The sequence below is a fragment of the Toxorhynchites rutilus genome, chromosome 3 (genome assembly GCF_029784135.1).
Source record: "Toxorhynchites rutilus septentrionalis strain SRP chromosome 3, ASM2978413v1, whole genome shotgun sequence".
Classification (NCBI taxonomy): Eukaryota; Metazoa; Arthropoda; class Insecta; order Diptera; family Culicidae; genus Toxorhynchites; species Toxorhynchites rutilus.
This window is the reverse complement of record NC_073746.1, coordinates 161653441-161675640: the sequence shown is the minus strand read 5'-3', so window position 1 is coordinate 161675640 and position 22200 is coordinate 161653441. Positions and strand designations below refer to the sequence as shown.

General features: G+C 38.3%; 1 protein-coding gene across 6 annotated transcripts in view; it reads left to right on the top strand.

Annotated features, from left to right (window-relative positions):
- Positions 1-22200, top strand: part of LOC129778308 (serine/threonine-protein kinase dyf-5) — a 47369-nt gene that overhangs the window by 15730 nt on the left and 9439 nt on the right. For all 6 annotated transcript variants that reach the window (XM_055785132.1, XM_055785128.1, XM_055785127.1 and 3 more), the window contains exons 3-6: positions 4153-4487; positions 4989-5160; positions 5230-6383; positions 6438-6692. In XM_055785132.1, the coding sequence (XP_055641107.1) occupies positions 4153-4487; positions 4989-5160; positions 5230-6383; positions 6438-6692 (1916 nt within the window). The remainder of the gene's footprint in view (positions 1-4152; positions 4488-4988; positions 5161-5229; positions 6384-6437; positions 6693-22200) is intronic.

Sequence of the window (22200 nt, the reverse complement as noted above, 5' to 3'; positions counted from 1 at the left end):
ATTTGTACGATAATATACCGGAAGCAAAATATTAGCTCAATCGGACTTCATTTACAAGTGTCGCAGACATTAAAATTAGAGTTTTTGGGGTAGAACTACTGTAGCCGTGGGCTGGCCGATCCTTTAAAAGCGCGCAGCTTAAGCGCCACTCCCGAAGGAGACTGCCCGCCAAGATCGATTTTGCCCGGTTGAGACTCCCTGTAAGGGCGAGTTCAGGTATTCTACTTCCGAAATAGAAGTACGGATCGCTCCAGCCAGGCCACGGCTACATATTGGCGCCCAACGTGGGGCGCCAATATGTAGCCGTGGGCTGGCCGATCCTTTAAAAGCGCGCAGCTTAAGCGCCACTCCCGAAGGAGACTGCCCGCCAAGATCGATTTTGCCCGGTTGAGACTCCCTGTAAGGGCGAGTTCAGGTATTCTACTTCCGAAATAGAAGTACGGATCGCTCCAGCCAGGCCACGGAACTCTAACCAAAACGGAACATTTAATTAGACCCCCATCAATCGAATTCAAGCTTTAAAGAAATCGGTAGAATTCACTCATACCCGATTAATTCTCATCATAGGCCAGGCTGCTACCTGTCCATAGAGAGCGCCAAAAACACTGGAAAGACTTATTGTCCCACATAAAACGAAAAACGATCGCGATACAATTTACAATGTGCAACATAGAAGACTTTCACAGTATCAAAGCTTCAGTTTGTACTAACATTCGATAACTAGATATCTTTGCATTTTAACACCGTTTTATTAAACATTACATAAATGGTATTGTAACATGCATTTATTCGATTAATCCTGCTATCCTATTATCTTCCATTCGAATTATAGCTTGAAAGCTTTCTATGAGAGGTGTGTGCGTGAAATTGAGCTTTTGTTGCCCCGGGGTCTTTTGATTCTATTAAGCGCTTTGTGTGGAGGGGTCAACAATGATGCCCAGCAATTGCATTTGGCTTTTGACAAAAAAATCTCGGACGCGATCTTCTTCTCGTCGTCCGGTTCATCCCGACTTAGGGCAATAGATAAAAAACTCCGTGACGTCCTCACCGGACGTCACCCTCCGTACAAAAGCTAGCTTGAAACGGACTCACCAGCTATTGATTTGAAATTGTTGACTGCTGCTGATGATCAGTTTCCTACGTGCGATATTGTTGTCCCTGCTGCGGATGTTGATGACGGGCTCTCCGAGTCAGCGAATTATCTTCGCGATGAAGTGGCTATTCCTTACTGCCTGCGGGAGAATAGGTAGCTGTGCGATGGAATATTAGCACATAGCACATTTGATCGCCAACGTAAAAAAAGGTTCAAATCACCTGTGATTCGTAAGCACACACACGCACAACACGTTACTTCCTAATCACTGCCTCTCGTTCTAACATCGACCTAACGAACAAAGATTTTGAAAAAAGGAACGAGTTTTATGCTGCCTTAAACTTAACTACCTTTTTGGAATTAATCAAACGAGCACGCGCACTTCCACTATTTTCCGCAGTCACGAACAAAGTAAGCGCGCCTAGACATCCTCAGATCAGGGAAAGTGAAATCAAACGTACTTACAGGAAGTACGTCATTTCCCAAAATCTTGTCGGCTATCCTCGGAAATCTGAAGATTGTCATTGGCCGAATCATTCTGATTTCGAAAACCATATTCCAACCTTCACTCTCCCCTTCCATACTTAGCAGCTTCCCTGAACTCTATAACGTGGGAATCTCTCCCAGGCTCTCTCCTGAAGTTAAGATAAAACGCTTTACGTCGTTTGAAGATCGACTCAGCCCATCTGCGTTGTTATCTAACTTAGGGCAAATACATATGAGAGTATGTTTTGCCCTAAAAATATTTTATAGTGCTGACCGCTACACTACGTCTATCAATAAAGGTGCCAAATTAGAAAACAGGTCACGTTTTTATGAAATAAAGTTAACGTTAATAACTATTTTTACCGCAAACGGATTTTTTCGATTTACATACCAAACGAATCGGAAATTCTCTAAGATTTGTTTGATATGCTATACATTACAATCCCATAGTCTGTGTATGGTTTAAATTGATGAAAATTGGAAGCATTCCCATTTCCTCATATATTTGTACTGTCCATTTGTGTGCTTTCCCTAACAGAGCTGTCAATAACGAGCAACTTATCGACGAGCAAGAAGGGGAAAATAAGAAGAACGAAGGGGAATATTTGCCTAGAGTATAAACAGTGGATCTCGCTGAGGCAAACTTTCATTCTTCATGAGGAAATCGACTGAACAACATCGTTGCTTGGCGAGATGGACGGTGAGGGATCGAATGCCTTTCTCAAGGCAATGAGGATGGAGGAGTAATATGATGGATAAAGTAAAGTTTTTCAAGGGCCTTTTTGAAGGTCGTCTCTAACCTGAAAGTCTCTTTCAACAAGCAAGGAAAGAAGGCAAAGTTTCAGTCTCGATTAAGGTTCTGAGCTACACAATTGTGTGAGGAATCATCAAGCTAGGTTATCGTCAGCTCACCAAGAAAATAAATGTTCTGGAATTTTGTTAGTGATTTGGATTCGCATGACAGTAGGAAAACTCTCTCCACAAAGGATGACAGCTAAGCTAATCTAGACTGGCAATATCCACAGAAAGGGCTTCTGTTGAGAAGAGCGCAAAACGGCGATGAGTGTATGTATATTAACTTGCTTCAAGCCATCGATATATGGATATCTGTGTGCGTACGTGCGTGCTTCATAACCCGTACGTAAAAATAGTGCATCTTCGCTACGCTGAAACCCCATTTGAATCTGTTCCCGTGTGTATTGGCCCTGTAACAATGCAACAATCGCCTTATTTATTTTGTTTTATGCTATGATTGACGATTGTTTGGTGTTGCAAATTATGCAGCCGTAATAATAAATATGTACAAGGAAGGGAGATAGCGGGAGGGAAACATTTGCGCTAGGGTATTAGTAATGAATCTCTGCTGAGGCAAATATTCGGCCTTTTTCCAAGCAGTTGACATTGTTTGTCTTCTGTCATCGTAAAGGCTTCGTTGGTGTCTTTGACATCAATGCATTGAAATGACGCAATGGTGAAGCAGGCGTTAAGGTTGTGCACCAAAAATAATTTGGGGAAAACCAAGTTATAATTAGTTATTAATTTATTTAGGCTCACGTGTCAGTCGCAAAACTGCTTTCAACTAGGATTGCATTTGCGCCATTTTTGATCATAATGAAGCAGTGCTACTCTTTTCGAGGTTGTTGAGATGTACTGATAGAGTTTATTTCGTTTATTTAGTCACCAAGAAAGTAAATGTCGTTCTGGAATTTTGTATGTGATTTGGTTTCGCTTGCCAGTAGCAAAGCTGATGAGATGAACTGAAGGATGACAGCTGCGCTTATCTCGAGCATGTATTATTTTGCGAGCACAAGAATGAATCATCAAACAATTATCGTCAAATGATTCTACAATAAAAAACATTTCAGGGCGACAAAAAAAAAGAATGGTTATTTAAAAATTTTCGTAGCATTGTAAAATAATATTCGCAGTTATAAACAAGCGAGTTGAATTAAACTACAGCGTCGTTCTACTGTCTTGAACACAACTTCCTATAATTTTTTGAGAACCGAAAATTTTTTTTGGCCCTCGGTGGTTTTTTCATCTGAAAAGTCAATTTTTGAAAAAAAAAATATTTTGAGATAACTGTTAATCTCGACGTTTGATGCAATTTTAAGACATTTGGCTTTTTTTTTGAAAACCCCAATTTCCTTTACTCTCCTTTGGATGATTTTTCGATTTAAAAAAAAACTTAATCTTTGACCGCATTGCGCCACTCTTCCTTAAGTCCGATTGAACTGATATTTTTTATAGATTTTTTTTCCGAGGTGGTGAACATTTTGTATGGGATAACTTTTTGAATTTTATGGTCGATTTTTTCCCATTCAGTTGTTGGCACCCTACTCGAAAATCTCGTGTCTTTTTTTGTGCGGTATTTGAAAAAAATTAAGTCATCAGTCATTTTTTTCCTATCTTTGATATGTATTTCATCGCTCTACATAGGAACTATGCCAGCTAATTCCCTTTCACATGTTGAAAAATGTTGAGAAATAAATAAATTATTAAGAACTATAGAAACATCAACAGTTCATGTTTCAATAAAATAAACTAATAAATGGATTTTCTCTACTTCACAGTCCCTGAAGAAACTCTCCCATGCCAATGTGGTCAAGCTAAAGGAGGTAATTCGCGAAAACGACGTCCTGTACTTCGTGTTCGAGTACATGCAGGAAAACCTGTACCAGCTGATCAAGGACCGCGAAAGTCACTTCCCGGAGGCAACGATAAGACTGATACTGCAGCAAATTCTAACCGGTCTTGCGTTCATGCACCGACATGGTTTCTTCCACCGGGACCTGAAGCCGGAGAACGTGCTGTGCTGTGGGCCAGAGCTGGTGAAGATTGCCGACTTTGGGCTGGCACGAGAGATTCGTTCACGTCCACCGTACACCGATTACGTGTCAACGCGATGGTAAGTGCGTGAAAGTAAAATAAAACTGTTGTGGTTTATATGTGCGGTGTGTGTTTGATATTCAGACCTATTTTTAGTTAGATGTTGATTTTTTTCCACCTATTCCCAAATGACCGCAGTATTGCGTGCCCATTGGATTTGAAGCTTCGAAATGCCGAGCTAGTCGATCTTCTACATATTTAGTTTTCTCAATGGCGCAAATGCCTGAACTGCGTTTATTGTGTTTATTATTAGCAAAGCAGTATTTTTACATTTCATTTCGGTTTATTTCTTTTGGTTATTTAATTAATTCTTACGTCAGATACGCAAGAACTGTAATTAATAGCTTACAGCTACTATTGATTGAATATCGCGTAACAAACAAACTGATTCACGATAGTATCTTAGTCTACCACGTTGAGTGAGTTTGAACGTTACCATGTTCTTTTTTTCTGATTTGCAATTCGTTCTCACGATTCGACACCATTAATCGCGCTTTCACGCAACACGTGATTATTGTAGGTATCGCGCACCGGAAGTGCTGCTCCATTCCACCCGGTATGGAAGTGCAATCGATCTTTGGGCGGTGGGCTGTATAATGTCAGAACTGTACACCTTTCGCCCACTTTTCCCCGGCTCTAGCGAAGTTGACCAGCTGTTCAAAATATGCTCTGTGCTTGGAACTCCGGAAAAGGTGAGTTGTGAAGTCAACATAAAAATATGCAAACGGATGAAGGGTTGATTGATTGATGGCTGATTTCAGATTGACTGGCCCGAAGGACACAAACTCGCCACGACTATCCAGTTCCGTTTCCCGGAGTGTCCGAAAATACCGCTGGAATCGCTGGTGATTCGGGCTACTTCGTCGGCAGTTCAGCTGCTGGAAGACTATTTGCAGTGGGATCCCGAAAAGCGACCAACCGCCCAGCAGTCGCTTAAATATCCTTATTTCAGTGCAATGAAGCAACGGACGTCAGCAAATGTAACCAATGGTAACGTTCAGTTGCCGCAGGTTCAACAGAGTAACAATGCAGTTCCCAGTGCCAGGATATCGATTGTGGATGTGGCTCAGCTGGATAATAGTGGGATCACTAGTAGATTTAGTGTGAACCCTGACAACGGCAATAATGTTTCTTTGAGTAATAGCAATGGAAGTGTTTATAAAACAATAAGTAATAGTGATCTGAATGAACTTAATTCGATGCTGAGCATGTCCAGACTTTCCCACAATCCCCCCATCGAGAAGCGCTCCTCACTAGACAACGGTAAACTGAATGACAGTGCAAAAACTAATGGTAAATACAAGAGTGGAATCAACTATAGTGTTCTCAACGAAATGCTAAACAACTATAACCTTGGATTAAATGGTGGTGTTAATAATGGTACTCATCCAAACCGTTTGATTCGGAATAACAGCATTACGAAATCGAATGCTGATCAAAGCGAGAGTGGAGTGAATGATAATGGCAGTTCGGTTGTTGGCTACTCAATTATTAAACCTGCGGTTGTCAAAATAGACGACAAACCGACGGAAGTGTATGTTGGCCGGAAGGAGAAAGTGAACGATATCTTTGTGGCACGAAATATAGACAGTGTAACGGATGCTAGCACAAACCGGGCAGTGGATAGTGACGATTCGGCGTACTTCAATAACGGTTTTTTTCTGCACAAACAAAATGGGAATTCGAAGACTGATTTTGGGAAAAGTGTCTTTAATGATAGTTACTTGAATGATTCCAAGGTGTACAATGCATTCTCGAAGCAGCCGGTGTTAATGTCCAGAAAAACGGATGAGGATATTAAAGTGAAGAAAACAAAAAATCCTCCTCTCATGCGAGGATTACATGGACATTTCAGCAGAAGCTGGGAGCCCATTAAGGCTAACAGCATCGAGGACGAGCTGGAAGAAATATTGGGGTATGTCCAGAGGTGTTTTTTTATATTATTTACACAAGATTACTCTATTTGCAGAGGCAAAATTAACTCGACCAAAAAATCTAACACCGAGTTCAAATTGGAAGATTTATTTGGGACCGTATCGTTTGCGAAAGATAACAGCACATCGAAGTATCCGAATACGGTTCCATTCGCTAAAGGTACGATGAAGAATGGTGGTGGTGGTGGGATGACGGATATTTTCGACAACTCGGATATGAAACCCTCGCACTCCAGTGCGAACATTATACCAAGGAGAAAAAATCAGCAAGTGTTCGTTTCTAACAGCAGGTGAGGATAGTTCATTTATACAGGGATCCATAATAGTTTTTCTAGATAGGAAACTGATAGATTTATTGTACAGTTTTTTGGAATAACTACCCGAATGTGCTAGTGCCTAACCATCCTATCATGGTGTTTCTGCCACCGCCACGGCGTGTACTTCTATATTTTCCCCATACTGTGACTTAATGAATGGGTCAATTGTTTAAGATTTATACCAGGTGTATCAATATGATACCGGATTTCATTTCCTTAACGTAAGCATTAGAAAATGGACTAGTTTTGGATGGCGATTAAAAAAAACTACAAAAGATAATTCAGTACTTTATTGATTTTCCAACAACTTTGTCACACATAATATTTCAATCAGACATGGATTTTGAGTTACTACAGTGATAGACATTCGTTTAGCCGCACTTGAAAAAAACACTTACAAAACAACTAGGAATGTTCTTTTTATCGGGATACTTATTTGCTGTACTGATAGTATACTTAAGTCACTTTTGTTGAAAGGGCGTGCGTCTAAATCACACACACAAGGCGGCATCGGTGGATATAAGCATTCAAACATCCTTTTTTCCCGAGACATACGTTTAGCCGCAGGGCATAAAAATCATGTTTTCGCATAATCACCAAGCCTTTATGTGTCTTTTTTGAAAAAATACCTGGGAATGTTCAATTTACAAGGTAAATATTAGATGTGCAACGTAAGAAGTTGGTCAGATTAGTGACCTACGTAGAATTTAAAGGAATGTCGAAAGGTATTCTATTGACGGAAGAGGGGCGGAAAATAATTAAGATATTCAGTGAACAAAAGTTTTCTAATCATTCGATTGTAACAAAAATTGGTCGATCTGAGAAAGTGGAATTTCTTTAAATAGTGCCTGAAATATGGGATATAACGACCAACAAATGGGAACACCAAAGTTACTTTGCGTCTTAAAGGTCGAATAAGACACGAAGCAACCAAGAAACGATATACTGCTCATACATTAAGGCAGAATCGGTTGTTCCAGTAACGAAGAGGCATATTGCGCGCATCTTGAATGAGTCACCAAACATCATGTGGAAGCAGCAGAACCATCTCATTTTCGCCCGGCAGTAGATGGAATGGAAACTAGAATGGAGAAATGTTGTATTTTCCGGCGAAAAAAGTTCAATTTGGATGCCCCGGACTGTTACAGTTGCTATTGGTACAATTTAAGTCGACGGAATGTCGTGAGATCGAAGCGAAACTTTGGGGGTGGAAGTTTGACACTGTGGGGAGTCGTTTCCTATCACAGCAAACTACCCATTTGTTTCATTTTTACCCGAATGAACTCCGAAAAGTATCTTCAATTATTGGAGGACGTTTTGATGGGCCATATTGAGAATAACGCTACCGAGGATGTCGTTTTTTCAGCAGGATAATGCATAGATCCACGTTTCCAAGCAATCGAAGGCATGGTTTGTCGAGAAGGACATTCCGCTTCTTGAATGACGTGCTTGCAGTCGATTGTAATCCCATAGAGAATCTATGGAGTATCTTGGCCGAGATGGTCTATGCAAACGGATGACAATTTGACAACATTTCCAGTCTCAAGGCAGTAATTCAGGAATGTTGGGCTATAATCAATATGGCATCACTTTAAAAGCTGTCTGACTCGATGCCTAAACGAGTTTGCAAAGTGATCCGAAATGGAGGTGGACATACTAAATATTAGCTACCGATTGGACTCGAAATTTGCCGTTTATTGAAATTTTAGGATGCGGCTATACGAATGTTCCACACATTTCAATTACTTAGAAAACAAAAACAAAAATTTATACTTTTTTTAGAATGAATTCGATTAAAATAAACAATAATAGTCTTTTATGAACAAAACTGTACAAATAATTGACTTATTTTTAAAAATGTTGAGAAAAAATAGGGTGCGGCTAAACGAATGTCTATCACTGTATTGCTTGAAAGAATGATCAATGATTTTGAATACGCCTTTTTAAAAAATCTGCCGTAATTCAAATTGGTCATATGAAAATTGCGATTTTGGGTAGCTTTCATCATATGTACAATCAAATCGCGTCAAATTTGCTGTTTAACGCTGACTTGGCGTGAAATTGCTCAGTTGTAATCAGGATTTGTCTTCAGTTCACGCAACGAATTCGTTTTTATATCTTCAATGCTGACAAAACGGGTCCTACGCTGATGATTGTTGACTTGTTTGCATGTTATACTCCAACACCCGTGTCTCGTCGCCAGTAATTATGCGTTGTATGAACATGGGATCAGAATTTGATCGTTCAAGCATTTCTTTAGCTACTTGATTGCGATGAATTTTTTGAAGAAAATTGAGCTCTTTTGGCACTAGTGTTGAGACTTTTCTCATACCCAAAGAATCAACCAAAATATGACGAACGGCCCGCGTATCGCCTCTCGGGTTTGGAGTGTCTTCGTGTCAAAATCGGTTGCCGACGTGTGCGTCGAGCGAGAGCAAAAACTGCCTTTCTTAAGGCATGAGCGAATTTTAGGTTAAGTTTTCCAAAAGAGCCTTTCTGAATGCTAGAGACGTATGGACTATGAAGATTGAACGGACGGCACGGGCGCACATAGCTACTTATCAACCGGTTACCGCGACGACAACATACACTCTGTTCAACTTTTATAAGACCAGAGGTGACATTGCGCATTTCGAAACGAGTGATTTTCGTTCGTTTCGACCACTTTGACTTAGTTTTGTTTACGAACCCAAAAATTTTACATTTCTCTACGAGACAAATTTTGCTCTAAATCTAGTACACTGAAAATATTAACTTGAAAAAGATACATAATACTAAAACTAACTCGATTTGAGTTCGAATTTTCTTGAAACGAGTAACTCGTTTCGAAATGCGCAATGCCACCCCAGGTCTTATAAAAGTTGAACAGAGTGTATGTTGTCGTCGCGGTAACCGGTTGATACGTAGCTATGTGCGCCCGTGCCGTCCGTTCAATCTTCATAGTCCATACGTCTCTAGCCTTGACTTTGTGCCATTATAAATGAACAATACTTCAACTTATATTCCAGTGTGTTGGTATTGGTGACTACCATACATTGCATGATTTTCATATATGTGTGTGCAAGTGGAGCGTCCTTTGGTTTGGTTGTATATTCCAAGTGTCAAGTTTCTATTGGACCAGTTACATTTTTCCGTTGTTTTAGTTGTTTTGATCGATAAATCTGAAAAATGCCGAAGGGAAAAGTGCTCACGGAGAGAAAAGAAAGACAGATCGATGCACTTCACCAAGATAATGTTGGTATCAGAGAAATTTCTTGTCACATGGAGTAGTGCTCAATTATTTGACGAATCCTCAAGGATACGGTAAGAAGGAGAGAGCGCCACGTAAATCGAAGCTCTCTGACTGGGATAAGCGGGAAATAGCTAGAACAGATTCGAATACTACAAAATCGCTTATGCATATAAAGCAATATTTCAATTTAAATGTTACTCGGGTGACAATTCGTCAAGTTTTGGTAAAAAATCCTCACATAAAGAGGGTTTAAAAGGTTTTCTTTAAAAATCTCGGGACTTTTATATATGTTCACTCGAGCATATTGAAGTTCTTCTTCCAGCCATAAAAGTGGGTTGTTAGAAAAATATATTCGTGTAATTTGATGAAAAAGAAGAATTCCATGCTAACTTGGCTGGATTTTGGCAGCACCATCTCAGTTTGCATTAAAACGTTGTGGGTGTAAGATATTGGTCATCAAAGCAATTTTGCATACTTGAAATCTCGAAAAAATTGACTAAAAATATTAGAGAAACCTCAAAAATACAAAAAAATTATAACTCAAAAACTATAAAACCTAAAACACTTTGGTCAAAAAATTAAATGTAGGTAATCGTTCAAGGGGGGACCCCTGTCTGGAAGGTCGAAAAACAATTAATTTTCATGATTTTTTTCGGGTGTTAAGAATAAAGTGAAGTGTTCGGGTTTTTTGGTTATTGTTTAAGGTATATTTGAAGATGTACTTTACATTTTTTTGAGTGCACGAATAATGATTATTACGTTGTTGACAGCTAGATGCGTAGATTCTGTCTCAAAAACGGTACCTTACTGGTGGTATCGGTTCTGAAGCAACGGGGTGTCGCAGAACGAATTCCAATGAATATTTTGAAAGCTTAGGACAATACCCAAAGGTTTAAATAGAAGTTTTTGTAAATTCGAACAATTGCCGAAAATGGCGGCCATTTTTGTTGAAAATGGGTTTTATTCATGAAAAATCGCTGTTCAAAAGCACATAAAAAATCGAAAAAATGAGATATCAAGAAACGGCTATATAACGCTTTAGATAATTCATTTTTACATGCTGATAAAAAGTTTCAGTCATATCGGTCGAGTAGATACTTAGATATCGATACCACCAGTTGAATAAACATGGTTTCGAGAAAAACGCATTTAAAACTTCGTACAGCAATATTATATCCCTTGAGGTGACTTCATACTTTTGGCTGTAACATTCCAACGAATTCAAATATCGGAAAATATTGTTAGGACAATATTTCTGAGGGCATAAGCTTCCTAAAAAAATAAAAAACTAAAATTAGATTTTTTTGATTATCTAGACCGACGTCCCCCTCTCAAGTAACATTAAAAAAATCAAACATCTCTCAAGTAAATTTTGTTGAGAATTCTCATATAAATTTCATGAATAGCTCATGCAACCAGCAAATCATTCATGCATCAGAAAAAGAAGAAAACTAATTTTTCTAACAACAACCGTTTCATGTTTCCTTTGAAAAATTCCTACTTATGGTTTTTTTTTTATCCCATCTGTATTATTTAGTTTCATTTTATGCTCATTAGCACTTCAGTTGTAACTGAGCCGCATTTTTTCGTGTACATTGGTATTTTATCGATAAAATTATACAATGTCGGGGTAAAAATATTTCTATTGTTCCACTGCTCACAGTTGGACCGTACGAAGCGGAACAGTTGGTATGAGGCTTCCATTGTTGTATTATTAATAGCACCAATTACCGATGTTTCTTGCTGCAAGCAGCAGAGCAGGGGTAAATGGAGAGAGACTGAATCACCGTCACTTGATGATTGTTGCCATTATGTAATTTATTTCAAAAGCTATAAGTAATGGAAAGTTCTCGTAAAAAATAAGAAATAAACTTTTACACTTTTCGAAAAGTAGTCCATTTTTTCAGATTTAATGTATGCAAAGGTACTTAAATGGCCAATATAATACACTTACAAAGTTTCGCTGCAATCTCATACTTTGTAATCAACTGTGAAGACGAGTTGGCATGAAATTCATCAAAAGGAAAAGAAGGAAAATTATTTCGAGACATCAGGTTTTGAACATTAACTATTTCGTCATGACGCCTTCTCATGGTTACCGCAACAGTTTTCCACTATACAGCCATTCCATGTCAAACCAATATAGTAGTTCTCAGATTTTCGTAAAAAGTGGTAGTTTCGTTCTTTATCGCAAACTATTTGACCCGTATTTTTTTATGTTTTTGTTAGGGTGCCCATTTTCATTTTAGAGTGATCCGAAATATCGACTTTTTCCCCCTTTTTTTTCTCTCCAAAAATGACATGTTTCAAAAAATCATAACTTGTGAACTACTGAACCGATTCAGACGGTCGACATATCAAATTGAAGTTAATTAGCTAGTCATTCTTGGAAAAATGCAAACGTTTGCAAAAATTTTAGGTTTTGGTTTTGTCATTATTGATTGTATTTGTGTTTTTTATAGTTTTCATGGTCTTGGGACGAAGTGCGCTATATTTTGACGTAGGACTACGTCTTTCATTTCTATACCGGGGTGTAAAATCAAAGTTTCGAAAACGAAAGCGTTACGCCGGAAACCGAGATTTTGAGCGTTAATAGCTCCTAAACAACTGAACGAAATGGTATGATAAACACTTCATTCGAAAGATAAAATGTCTAAGCGTTATATACTTGTTACTTTTTGATCCAAAAACTTGTTTCAATAGTCTTAAAATTGCTTTCAAAACAGGCTATTGAAATCATCATTCGGTATATAAGCGAGCGCCGCTCGGAAATCCACTCAGTTCTAATTGAACAGCGATTGGAGCATGTTGTCGCTGTTGCGGTGAAGCTCTTTATTTATCATGAAAGCGCGGATGAACGGTGTCACCAAGAGCCTGTTTGTGCACCCTAGGCCAGAAGGGAATCTATCAGGAGGAGAGTGATGCCACAAACGGTTCCCTGGGAAGACATCGCTACACACACATACACGCGCGGCTATTAACAGCTGGTTATCGAGTTGGCATTAACCACTGGTGGGCTTCCAGTATCGAGGAAAATGTGGAAATATCTAATCGTTACTGAAAATAATCTGCCAGTTCCTCTGGGAATTTTCAAAATATATTCATGTGAAAGAGTTTAATTGAATGTTTTCTATCCATGTTACACTGTGACCAAATATGTTTCAATCAAGTGCTATTAACAGGTGGTTATCGAGTTGGCATTAACCACTGGTGGGCTTCCAGTATCGAGGAAAATGTGGAAATATCTAATCGTTACTGAAAATAATCTGCCAGTTCCTTTGGGAATTTTCAAAATATATTCATGTGAAAGAGTTTAATTGAATGTTTTCTATCCATGTAACACTGTGACCAAATACATTTGGTTCTGTGGTTTTTCAATCAATCGCAATTAACAGGATAGCTTCAGAAGATTATTCTTCCCCATCAGTAGGATATTTCCGTATCCAATATTGTATGCGCCCGCAATCGATTATTGCTCAGTCGCCGAAAGTTCCGAGCTCAGAGAGTTCATTCCCCTCTAGTTTGCCTTCCAAATTGCCATCGTAAACCACACCTTCTCTCGATTCAATCACACACAAAAAGCATACTTAAGCGATATTCTGGTGGTGAGACACATTCATTTTTCGTGAGGACATCGACAAGACAACATCGTTGCCTAACGTGCTGGAGGAGGTGAACGGCGAAGGATCGACACATACACGCGCAGAACTCTTTCCGTTAGGATGCCATTCAGCATCGAGAAAGTTCCGGAAAGATCTAATCATTGCTGGAAAATAATCTGCCCGTTCCTTTGGGAATTTTCAAAATATATTCATGTGAATGAGTTTAATTGAATGTTTTCTATCCATGTAACACTGTGACCAAATACATTAGGTTTTGTGATTTTTCAATCAATCGCAATCAACAGGATAGCTTCTGAAGATTATTCTTCCCCATCAGTAGGATATTTCCGTATCCAATATTGGATGCATAAAACCTTGTGCCTCCAACGTAACGCTCTCGTTTTCGAAGTTCTCCAAATATTCATTCATTCAGAATGAATTCAGATTCAACTTCATACAAATGATCTCTAAATCAACGATAGTCCTACGTCACCCTTGCGGTTATACCATAGATATAACCCACTTCCTGTTTTTTTATATTTTTTATGGAAAGTTGAAGATTTTTCACATCACATATCTCGAAACCAGGAAGGCGTTTTTTTCGGTTTTAAGTTGTAATTATTCAAAGTTACCCGATAGTCCAAAAATTTGTTTTTCCCTTTTTTCCCAAATATGTTTTTTTTCAAAAAAATATTACTTTGGAACTACTGAACCGATTCAGATGATTAATACATCAAATTAAAGCCAACTAGCTGGCCTTTTCTGAAAAAAATAACACATTTAATTGGATTATAGTCACATACATCCAGTCTAGTCGTATAGAAATATTGAACGAAATCTGAACTTTGAAAAATCATAACTTAAAAACGAAAAATAATACCTCTCTGGTATTTGGATTACGTGAAAAAACCTCAGCTTTCGAGAAAAAATATAAAAAAGTCACAGGAGGGTTGTGTCCGAGACACGACCGCATAGTTGACGTAGAATTCCGTTAGTCTATCTGTTGATTTTGGATATGTTTGAAGAATTACATCGTTAAAGTCGTTAAACTTGATAAGGGCCGTTTTGTTTAGTTGTTGGGAATTGTTTGTTCACTCCACCAGTGTTTACAGAGTGATGATGGCAGAAGGATAGTATACAGTCGTTAGATGGTGCGTATCAGATAAAAGATACCGAAGTAGAACGAGATATGATGAAAACCGCCCTCTGTGATCCTAGACGAGATGCTTCCTGGGTTATGTATGGATGAAATAAAGAAAAAAAAACTCACCAATGTAATATAAGATAATTACCAATACCGAACACAATTATCAATTTTTCTCATCAGTAAAAACATGTTACTTTAATATAGAGAAAATATATTTGAAATGGAAAAAGTAAATTTCTTTTATAATTTTTACTTTCTGTGTGTTTATTTAACCCAATGCGGATTTCAATTGGACTAACAACAACTAATACTGAATGTAGAACTTTCCTTGGGTGAAAATGAACACAACAAAACAGGCAGCTTAAACCAAACGACCCATTCTCGAGCCGGAACACACCTTGGTTTTGATTTATGAAAATTAAAATAAATCGTTTCATATTTCAAGTCATTTTTAACACAACTGCTACCAAATACAATGTGCTAAGTTTTTCACAACACACGATCGGGAATTGGCACGAAATTTCACGTAATAACCAACATTAAAGTTCCAAATTTGAATTTTATTTGCTAGAATTATTCGTATCACTTACCTTACTTGCAATATAAAAATGCCCCCGATTTGCATATATTTGCAATGCCGATTTCCCCCGGGCACCTTGGTTTTGATATCTCTGTTAGGGAATACATTTCGGTAGTAACAAAAGCTCCCCCTACTTTTTTGTATTTGCAATGCCGATTTCCCTCAGGCAGCTTGGTTTTGATGTCTCTGTTAGGGAACACATTTCAGTAGGAACAAAAGTTTCCTTTACTTTCATGTATTTGCAATGCCGTTTACCCCCAGGCAGCTTGGTTTTGATGTCTCTGTTAGGACCAGCCGCATGTGTCGTCAATTCGACCAATCAGAAGCGGGTATTTCCGTGAGGATAGGGGTTGAGATTTTTCAATTGTTTGATAGCTAGTTTCGTGACATATATTGTTTTCTTCAATATAAACAAAATTGTTATGAAGTACCGCAATCGATTGACGCTAAAATTTCATCAATCCATCATGAAATGATTGAGCATTAAGCGTTTGAAATTGGACAATTTTCACGATGTGCTCGATTTTCGATTTTCAATTTCTACCCCAATATGTTCCCGAAAGAAGTAATCCTACGTCAAAAATATGGCGCCCTTGGTCCCGAAACGATGTAAGCTATAAAAAACAAATATAATCAATAATTACGAAAACAAAATTCATTTTTATTCAAAGTGTAATATTCTTTCAAACAAGACTAGTTCATTGGCTTTAATTTGATATATCGATCATCTGAATCGGTCCAGTAGATCAAAAGTTATGATTTTGACGTAGGACTACGTCTAACCGGAATATATAGGGGGTGAAATGGAAATCTAGGCACTGAACAAGTAGGAAAAAATGCAAGATTTTGAACGCTTATAACTCGAGCATTTCTCAATAGATCGCAAAGGTTTTTGCATCAATTGATAGGAAATATCATTTCATTTTTCTTGAGATAAATAATTGAATAATTGTGAAATATCAAGCATTGTCAAAATGCACTATGTGCCCATTTTTGATTGGTCCATTTTATGCTCCTCAAATCGTACCGACCAAAACGGGCAACCAGAGCAGCAGCGAAATAGAATGTAGCACGATTGGAAAGGAAAAAGAAAAAAATGAACGAAACATTTGTCTCAGTCTCACACATGCGTAATTATCGAGCCAGCCAGTCAGCTTAAAAATCCCCGCTCCGCTGCCGTAACGATCATTCTCATTCAAACCGTACACCACATCGGTTCGCATCACAACACATCAACAAACTAACCCAAGCAGCCATGTCTGGACATGGCAAAGGAGGAAAAGTGAAGGGAAAGGCAAAATCCCGCTCGAACCGTGTTGATCTGGAGTTCCCCGCAAGGGTAGCTAGGCCGAGCGCGTTAGTACCAGTGCACCAGTCCACCTAGCCGGCGTTATATAGTTTCGGCCGCCGAAGTGATCGAGTTAGCTGGCAAAGCTGCTCACGACGATAAGAAAACCCGCATTCGGAACAGAACACATTCGGTTCGGTGGACATCAAGACAACAGGCAGTTGCAGCGAGTGGCGAGTGGCAAATGCAATCGCAAAACGGCATCAGGTAGCAGAAGAAAAAAGTTTGTTCTTTATACAAACTGTTTTGGTGGCAAATCCAGAACAAGGCGGCATCGAGGGCGTTCGAAATGGTTTTTTTCAAAACCACGAGTACTAAGTTTTCTAAATTGGAACCATTCCATAAAACAAGGCGCTTTTCAGGGCCATTAAACCTTCCAAAAAAGAGTTTAGGAAATACAGTTCAATGCTTTCTAAAACAATATCCAAAATAATAATAAAACACAAATTTATTTTTTCATAATTTGTTTGCCAGGATATGATGAGTATGTGAATTTCGCAGTTGTTCTGAGTTTATTGATTTTCACCAATTCTTAAAGTGCTTCTAGATTGAATGTATAGTAATTTACACTTATCTCGACACTTAGCTAATTGGATGGACATGTAATGCGACATATTTAGTTGGACATTTTTGTAAACATAGAGCTCGGGGTCCAAATTATGACCCCACATTGAAAGTCGACATTGTACCACTGTCATCGCAAATGTTCAATTACAGGTTAAAATTACCTCCAATCCGATACTGAGTGGTGGTAATGCGACGTGCCATTGAATGTAATTTACTGTAAAATATGTCACAAGCTGGATGGGAAGAAATTTTCCAACTGTGAAAGCTATGGCGAGTGGCAAATGCAATCGCTAAACAGGAAGGTTTAGCCGAACAAGATGGGGATATTGAGTGATAACAAAACAATAAACTCTTTAGATTGAAGATAATTTTGTGATCCTGAAAAGGACCCTTTTTAGCCTGCATGTGAATCCAACGAGCGAACAAATCGTAATGGATGTATTTTTTTGCCATCGCTCCCTTTTAACGCTCATTCGTTCGTCTCGTTGGACTCGCCCCTCTGACTGAGTCTGCCGATTTGTCTCTATCCTGTGAGTGTGTACCACTAGAGTATAAAACACGCGGACCCCAACAAAATATGTTATTTTCTTTCAAACCGTAAACCCGTGTGGTTGTACGGCATCGGCATTGTGGACGTAACAAAGGAGGACAAGTTAAGGGAAAGGCAAAGTCTCACTCGAACCGTGCAGGTCTCCAGTTCCCTGTTGGTCGCATTCACTGATTGGTCCGCAAGGGTAACTAGGCCGAACGGATTGGTGCCGGAGCACCAGTATACCTAACAGCGATTATAGAGTTTCGGCCGTCGGAGTGCTCGAGTTGGCTTGCAAAGCTGCTCACGACAATCAGAAAACCCGCATCAAGAACAGAGCAGCTTCGGTTCGGCGCTCATCAAGGCAACAATTAGTTTCAGTGAGTGGCAAAGTGTTTCTCCGGCACGTTGCATTAAATGTAATTTACTGAACAACATGTCACAAGCTGGATGGGAAGAAATTTTCCAACTGTGAAAGCTGTGGCGAGTGGCAAACGCAATAGCTAAACAGGAAGGTTTAACCGAACAAGATGGGAATATCGAGTGATAACAAAAACACAACACCAAAGGTTCTTTTCAGAACCATCAACATATTCATAAAGAGTAAACAGTAAACTAATCCATTTTTCAGGTAGATAGGTAGGTATTCACGTAGGAGAAGAAAATAAAACAATATATTTAAAATATATATTTGACAAAAGCTGTCCCCTTTGTATAGTCCTACGTCAGTCCGGTTATGTCCCCGACATTACCCACCCGTCTTTTTTGTAGTGGAATAAATGGGAAAAAATCATTCTATTATTTTTGAGAAATAAAACAATAAGAGGGGGTAAACGTCGGTACGCTCTTTCCGGATTCAAAACCCGGTTAATTATTTAATTATTTTTTACCCCGTTCTCCTTAACACTCCTATACTCGCGCATTGGTCTGTCAGACCGAGAAATCAATAATTCGTTCATTTCTCAGAAAATATCAACACTACGACTTTGCGATTCTATCTAGCTTTGTTATTAGTCGTTCGTAATCGTTTAGCGTATCGCATGTGTTGGTACAAAGGGAACGTGTGCCACTTTTTAACACTTTCGGTCTGACACACCGACGCGAGTATAGGAGTAACTTTTTTGGACAAGTGCCTTTTTTCATATTCTAGAACATTGTTGAATGAAATGTAAAAATTAATGTTAGTGGCGTGGAATATTTATTGAATATAATACATAAGGTCATTATCGGACTATTCTTATTTGATTTCAGTCCCTTTAGTCCCTTTTGTAACAGGATTGAACGGATTTTACTATTCGTCGTTAGATTCATAAGTTCAAAAGCAAAATATAAATGTTTGACTTTCGTATAGTTATTCGCTAAATATAATGGTCATACATATACACACTTGTGAAAGAATTTCACTTGTGGAATAATTGTAAACAGTGAACTATAAACTAATCGGTGGCTTATAATAATTTTTAACAGTTACAGTTTCGGGGATTTTGTTTTTATAATGAATCGACAAGAAAATAAGAAAAAGAAAAGGAAGTTCCTAGAAATCCTTTTATATCATCTTTTTATGCCCCATCTAAAAAAAAGCATTAATTCTTAATTTACCAAGAATACAGCATATAAGAATATTAGAAATTTGCAAACTTTATGTTGCAAAATCCTTATCATCTGATAATTATCTAAAAGGTCGTTATACATTTTATACACGATTATACACGTTATCTTCGATAAAAGACCCGGAAAACACGCAACAACTGCATGAAATGTAAAAAATATGTTTGTTTCGAGCATGCAGTTATGCAATGTTCTGATTCTTACTCCAATGAAATCACAATCTATTAATACGATTTTATGTTATTTTATAGCTCCTTATACTTCCATGAATTATATTCAGTTGCTTACTTTTTATTAATAGAGTGAAAAATTCGAATTTCGTTATTTGTGTTGGAGTGTCAAAAATTACTCTGTCTTGAGGAGGCTGATTTAGATGACTATTAAAACTTAATAAAGACGACAAAAACATATTTTTTGGAGTTTTTCATTCAATCATACCCTCTTCTTCAAATAAATGCCAACGAAGCCTGAAAAATACACAATAGCAACATTACAGAGAAGTTCAATTTTCGGTCTGTGACACCGTGCGCGAGTATACGTGTTATGATTTTGCACGCGAGTACAGGAGGGTTAAATAATATAGAATTGAATTTATTTCGATACAAAATACATTATAATTAGATATCTTTTTTTAGTCGTCTTGTTATGTAAATGGGGGAGAGATATGCAAGGCGATACTGATTTGCAGGATTAGTAATATAGAGCTTCTTGCATGGCACTAACGTTTCCAGAGGAACTTTAGCAGCTGTCCCAAAGCAGCTATTAACATGCGTAATTTTTATTAGTACTCAGTGAAACTTTCTTTTGCCAAATAACACACCTTGGGTTGTAAGCTCTAGAATACGTGTTACAACCCAGCTCTAGAGCTCTAGCTCTAGAATACGTTCAACGCTAATCACATACGCCACGGGAGCACAGTAGACCTAGAGCACGAAAGTTAAATTCCGATTAAAAGTCAGAAATAGGTTTATGAGATTTTTTTTTTAAATATGATTCCTTCACAGTGTCATCAATGATCGAGTTATATTGTCGTTCATGTTTATAAACTTGCTGTGACAAGAGTGAACTGCCGCACTGTCCTTCTGAAAAATCAATCAAAAAATTCTCTAGATGCACTTATCTGAGTTCTTTTTGTATGGAGTTCAAGGAACAAATTGAGGTTTCACCGAGGAAGAAGCTTTTGGTGTTGATGTTGAAGCTTCTATTTTTTTTTTGGAATGTGTAGAGTTGTCCCCTCGACCACGAACGCGAATGAGACTTGTCTTGTCATATTCCGACTAGTCTCAAATTCCGAACATTTCATTTTAAATGTAAATTTACTAAACTTTTATGTTATAAATAATTGAATAATAGAAACACAGACATTCTTTGGGATATGGGCTTGATTTTGACATCATTTAGAGGTATCGATACAGCCTATCTATATATATATATATATATATATATATATATATATATATATATATATATATATATATATATATATATATAACTTACATTTCTTAACACTAAGGAGGTCTTTTTAAAAAATTTTAAATACAACTGCACTACTTGACGATCAGAACTCGAATGATTTTATTATTACAGCTAAAGACCTAACTGTCCTGCCTTTTTCCCTAAAACTGCTAACCTAGCGCCTAGCGATGATCCGATTACATTCTCCGTGCTGGTGCTGTCATCGGATGCCGCCGCATTCCTGTGGTTGCAGATAGTGTCCAGGCTGAATGCTGCTGACTCGGCTGTCTGGGTGTCATCGTGATGTTCTGCTGATGCGTGAGGGCCAACGGTTGACGGCATCGGGGTGGCTCCGTCTATAATTGATGTCGCTGGGGTGGTTCCATGTTTAACTCGTCCCCCCTTAGACATTGCTCGTCCCGAGCAATTTCCTGTTTTCGCAAAGCCATAGTGTTTGAGGATAAGCAAAGCCAGGAGAACGAATGCGAGGATAATAAAGCCGCTGAGCGATACAAATCCGATCTTGTTTTTTAGGTCCATCGTTTCAAGGTGTTCCCGATTTTTCAGGTGCAGTTCTTGGATTTCTGTCATGTTGACGTTCCTCTCGATGGTTGAGATTTTTATTTGTCCTGGTAGTATTGGATTGATGATTGGTTGATTAAACCAAAGTTCATAATTTTCGTGTAGTTCATTATTCACGAGCAAGGAGCAATTGTGAAACGTTACCATATGAATACCGGTTAACGTTCGGTTGCTGATACCGCAGGTGCTGTTGATGTTTACGTCTTGGTGAACGGCTACCACCAACAGTGTTCCTGGGGAGATTATTCGAATCTCGACTGCAGGTGATTTCTCTGACGAAGGACATTGTCCGGGTTGTCCTTTCAAGAGTGATGCTTCACAAAGATGATCGCTTATGTCGACTAGTTGTCTCTTCTCGCATATTGTGACCTTGTTGATCTCCTGACAAGCTGATGTGATGGCCAGAATTTGGTTTGTATTTTGGAAAACTACGTTGTGCATCAATTTGATCGACTGGTTGAATCGAGGTAAGGGTTCCAGGATTATCTTCTTGAAGGCGTTTGGGAGAAGTCGTGGAATGTTAACGCAGATGACTATCGATGATCTCCGATGCAGCACTGTTGTTGTAAGGTAACTACTGGCATCGTCCAAATTAGTGATTTCTATGCCCTGTTTGCTCATCTCCTGCATAATTGTTGTTTTCTCTCTAGTTGATAGAATCAATTGATTTATAATGTTCACCTTTGCCAACATGATGGCGTATTCTATAGATTTCAAATTTTCCAAAAAGGAGTCTAATTGTAATGTTAACAATATTTTTTGATTTTCTGCTATTATTGAACCGTCTTGTTCGACAATTCTTCTAATAAAGTTTTCTTGATCTCTGATTTG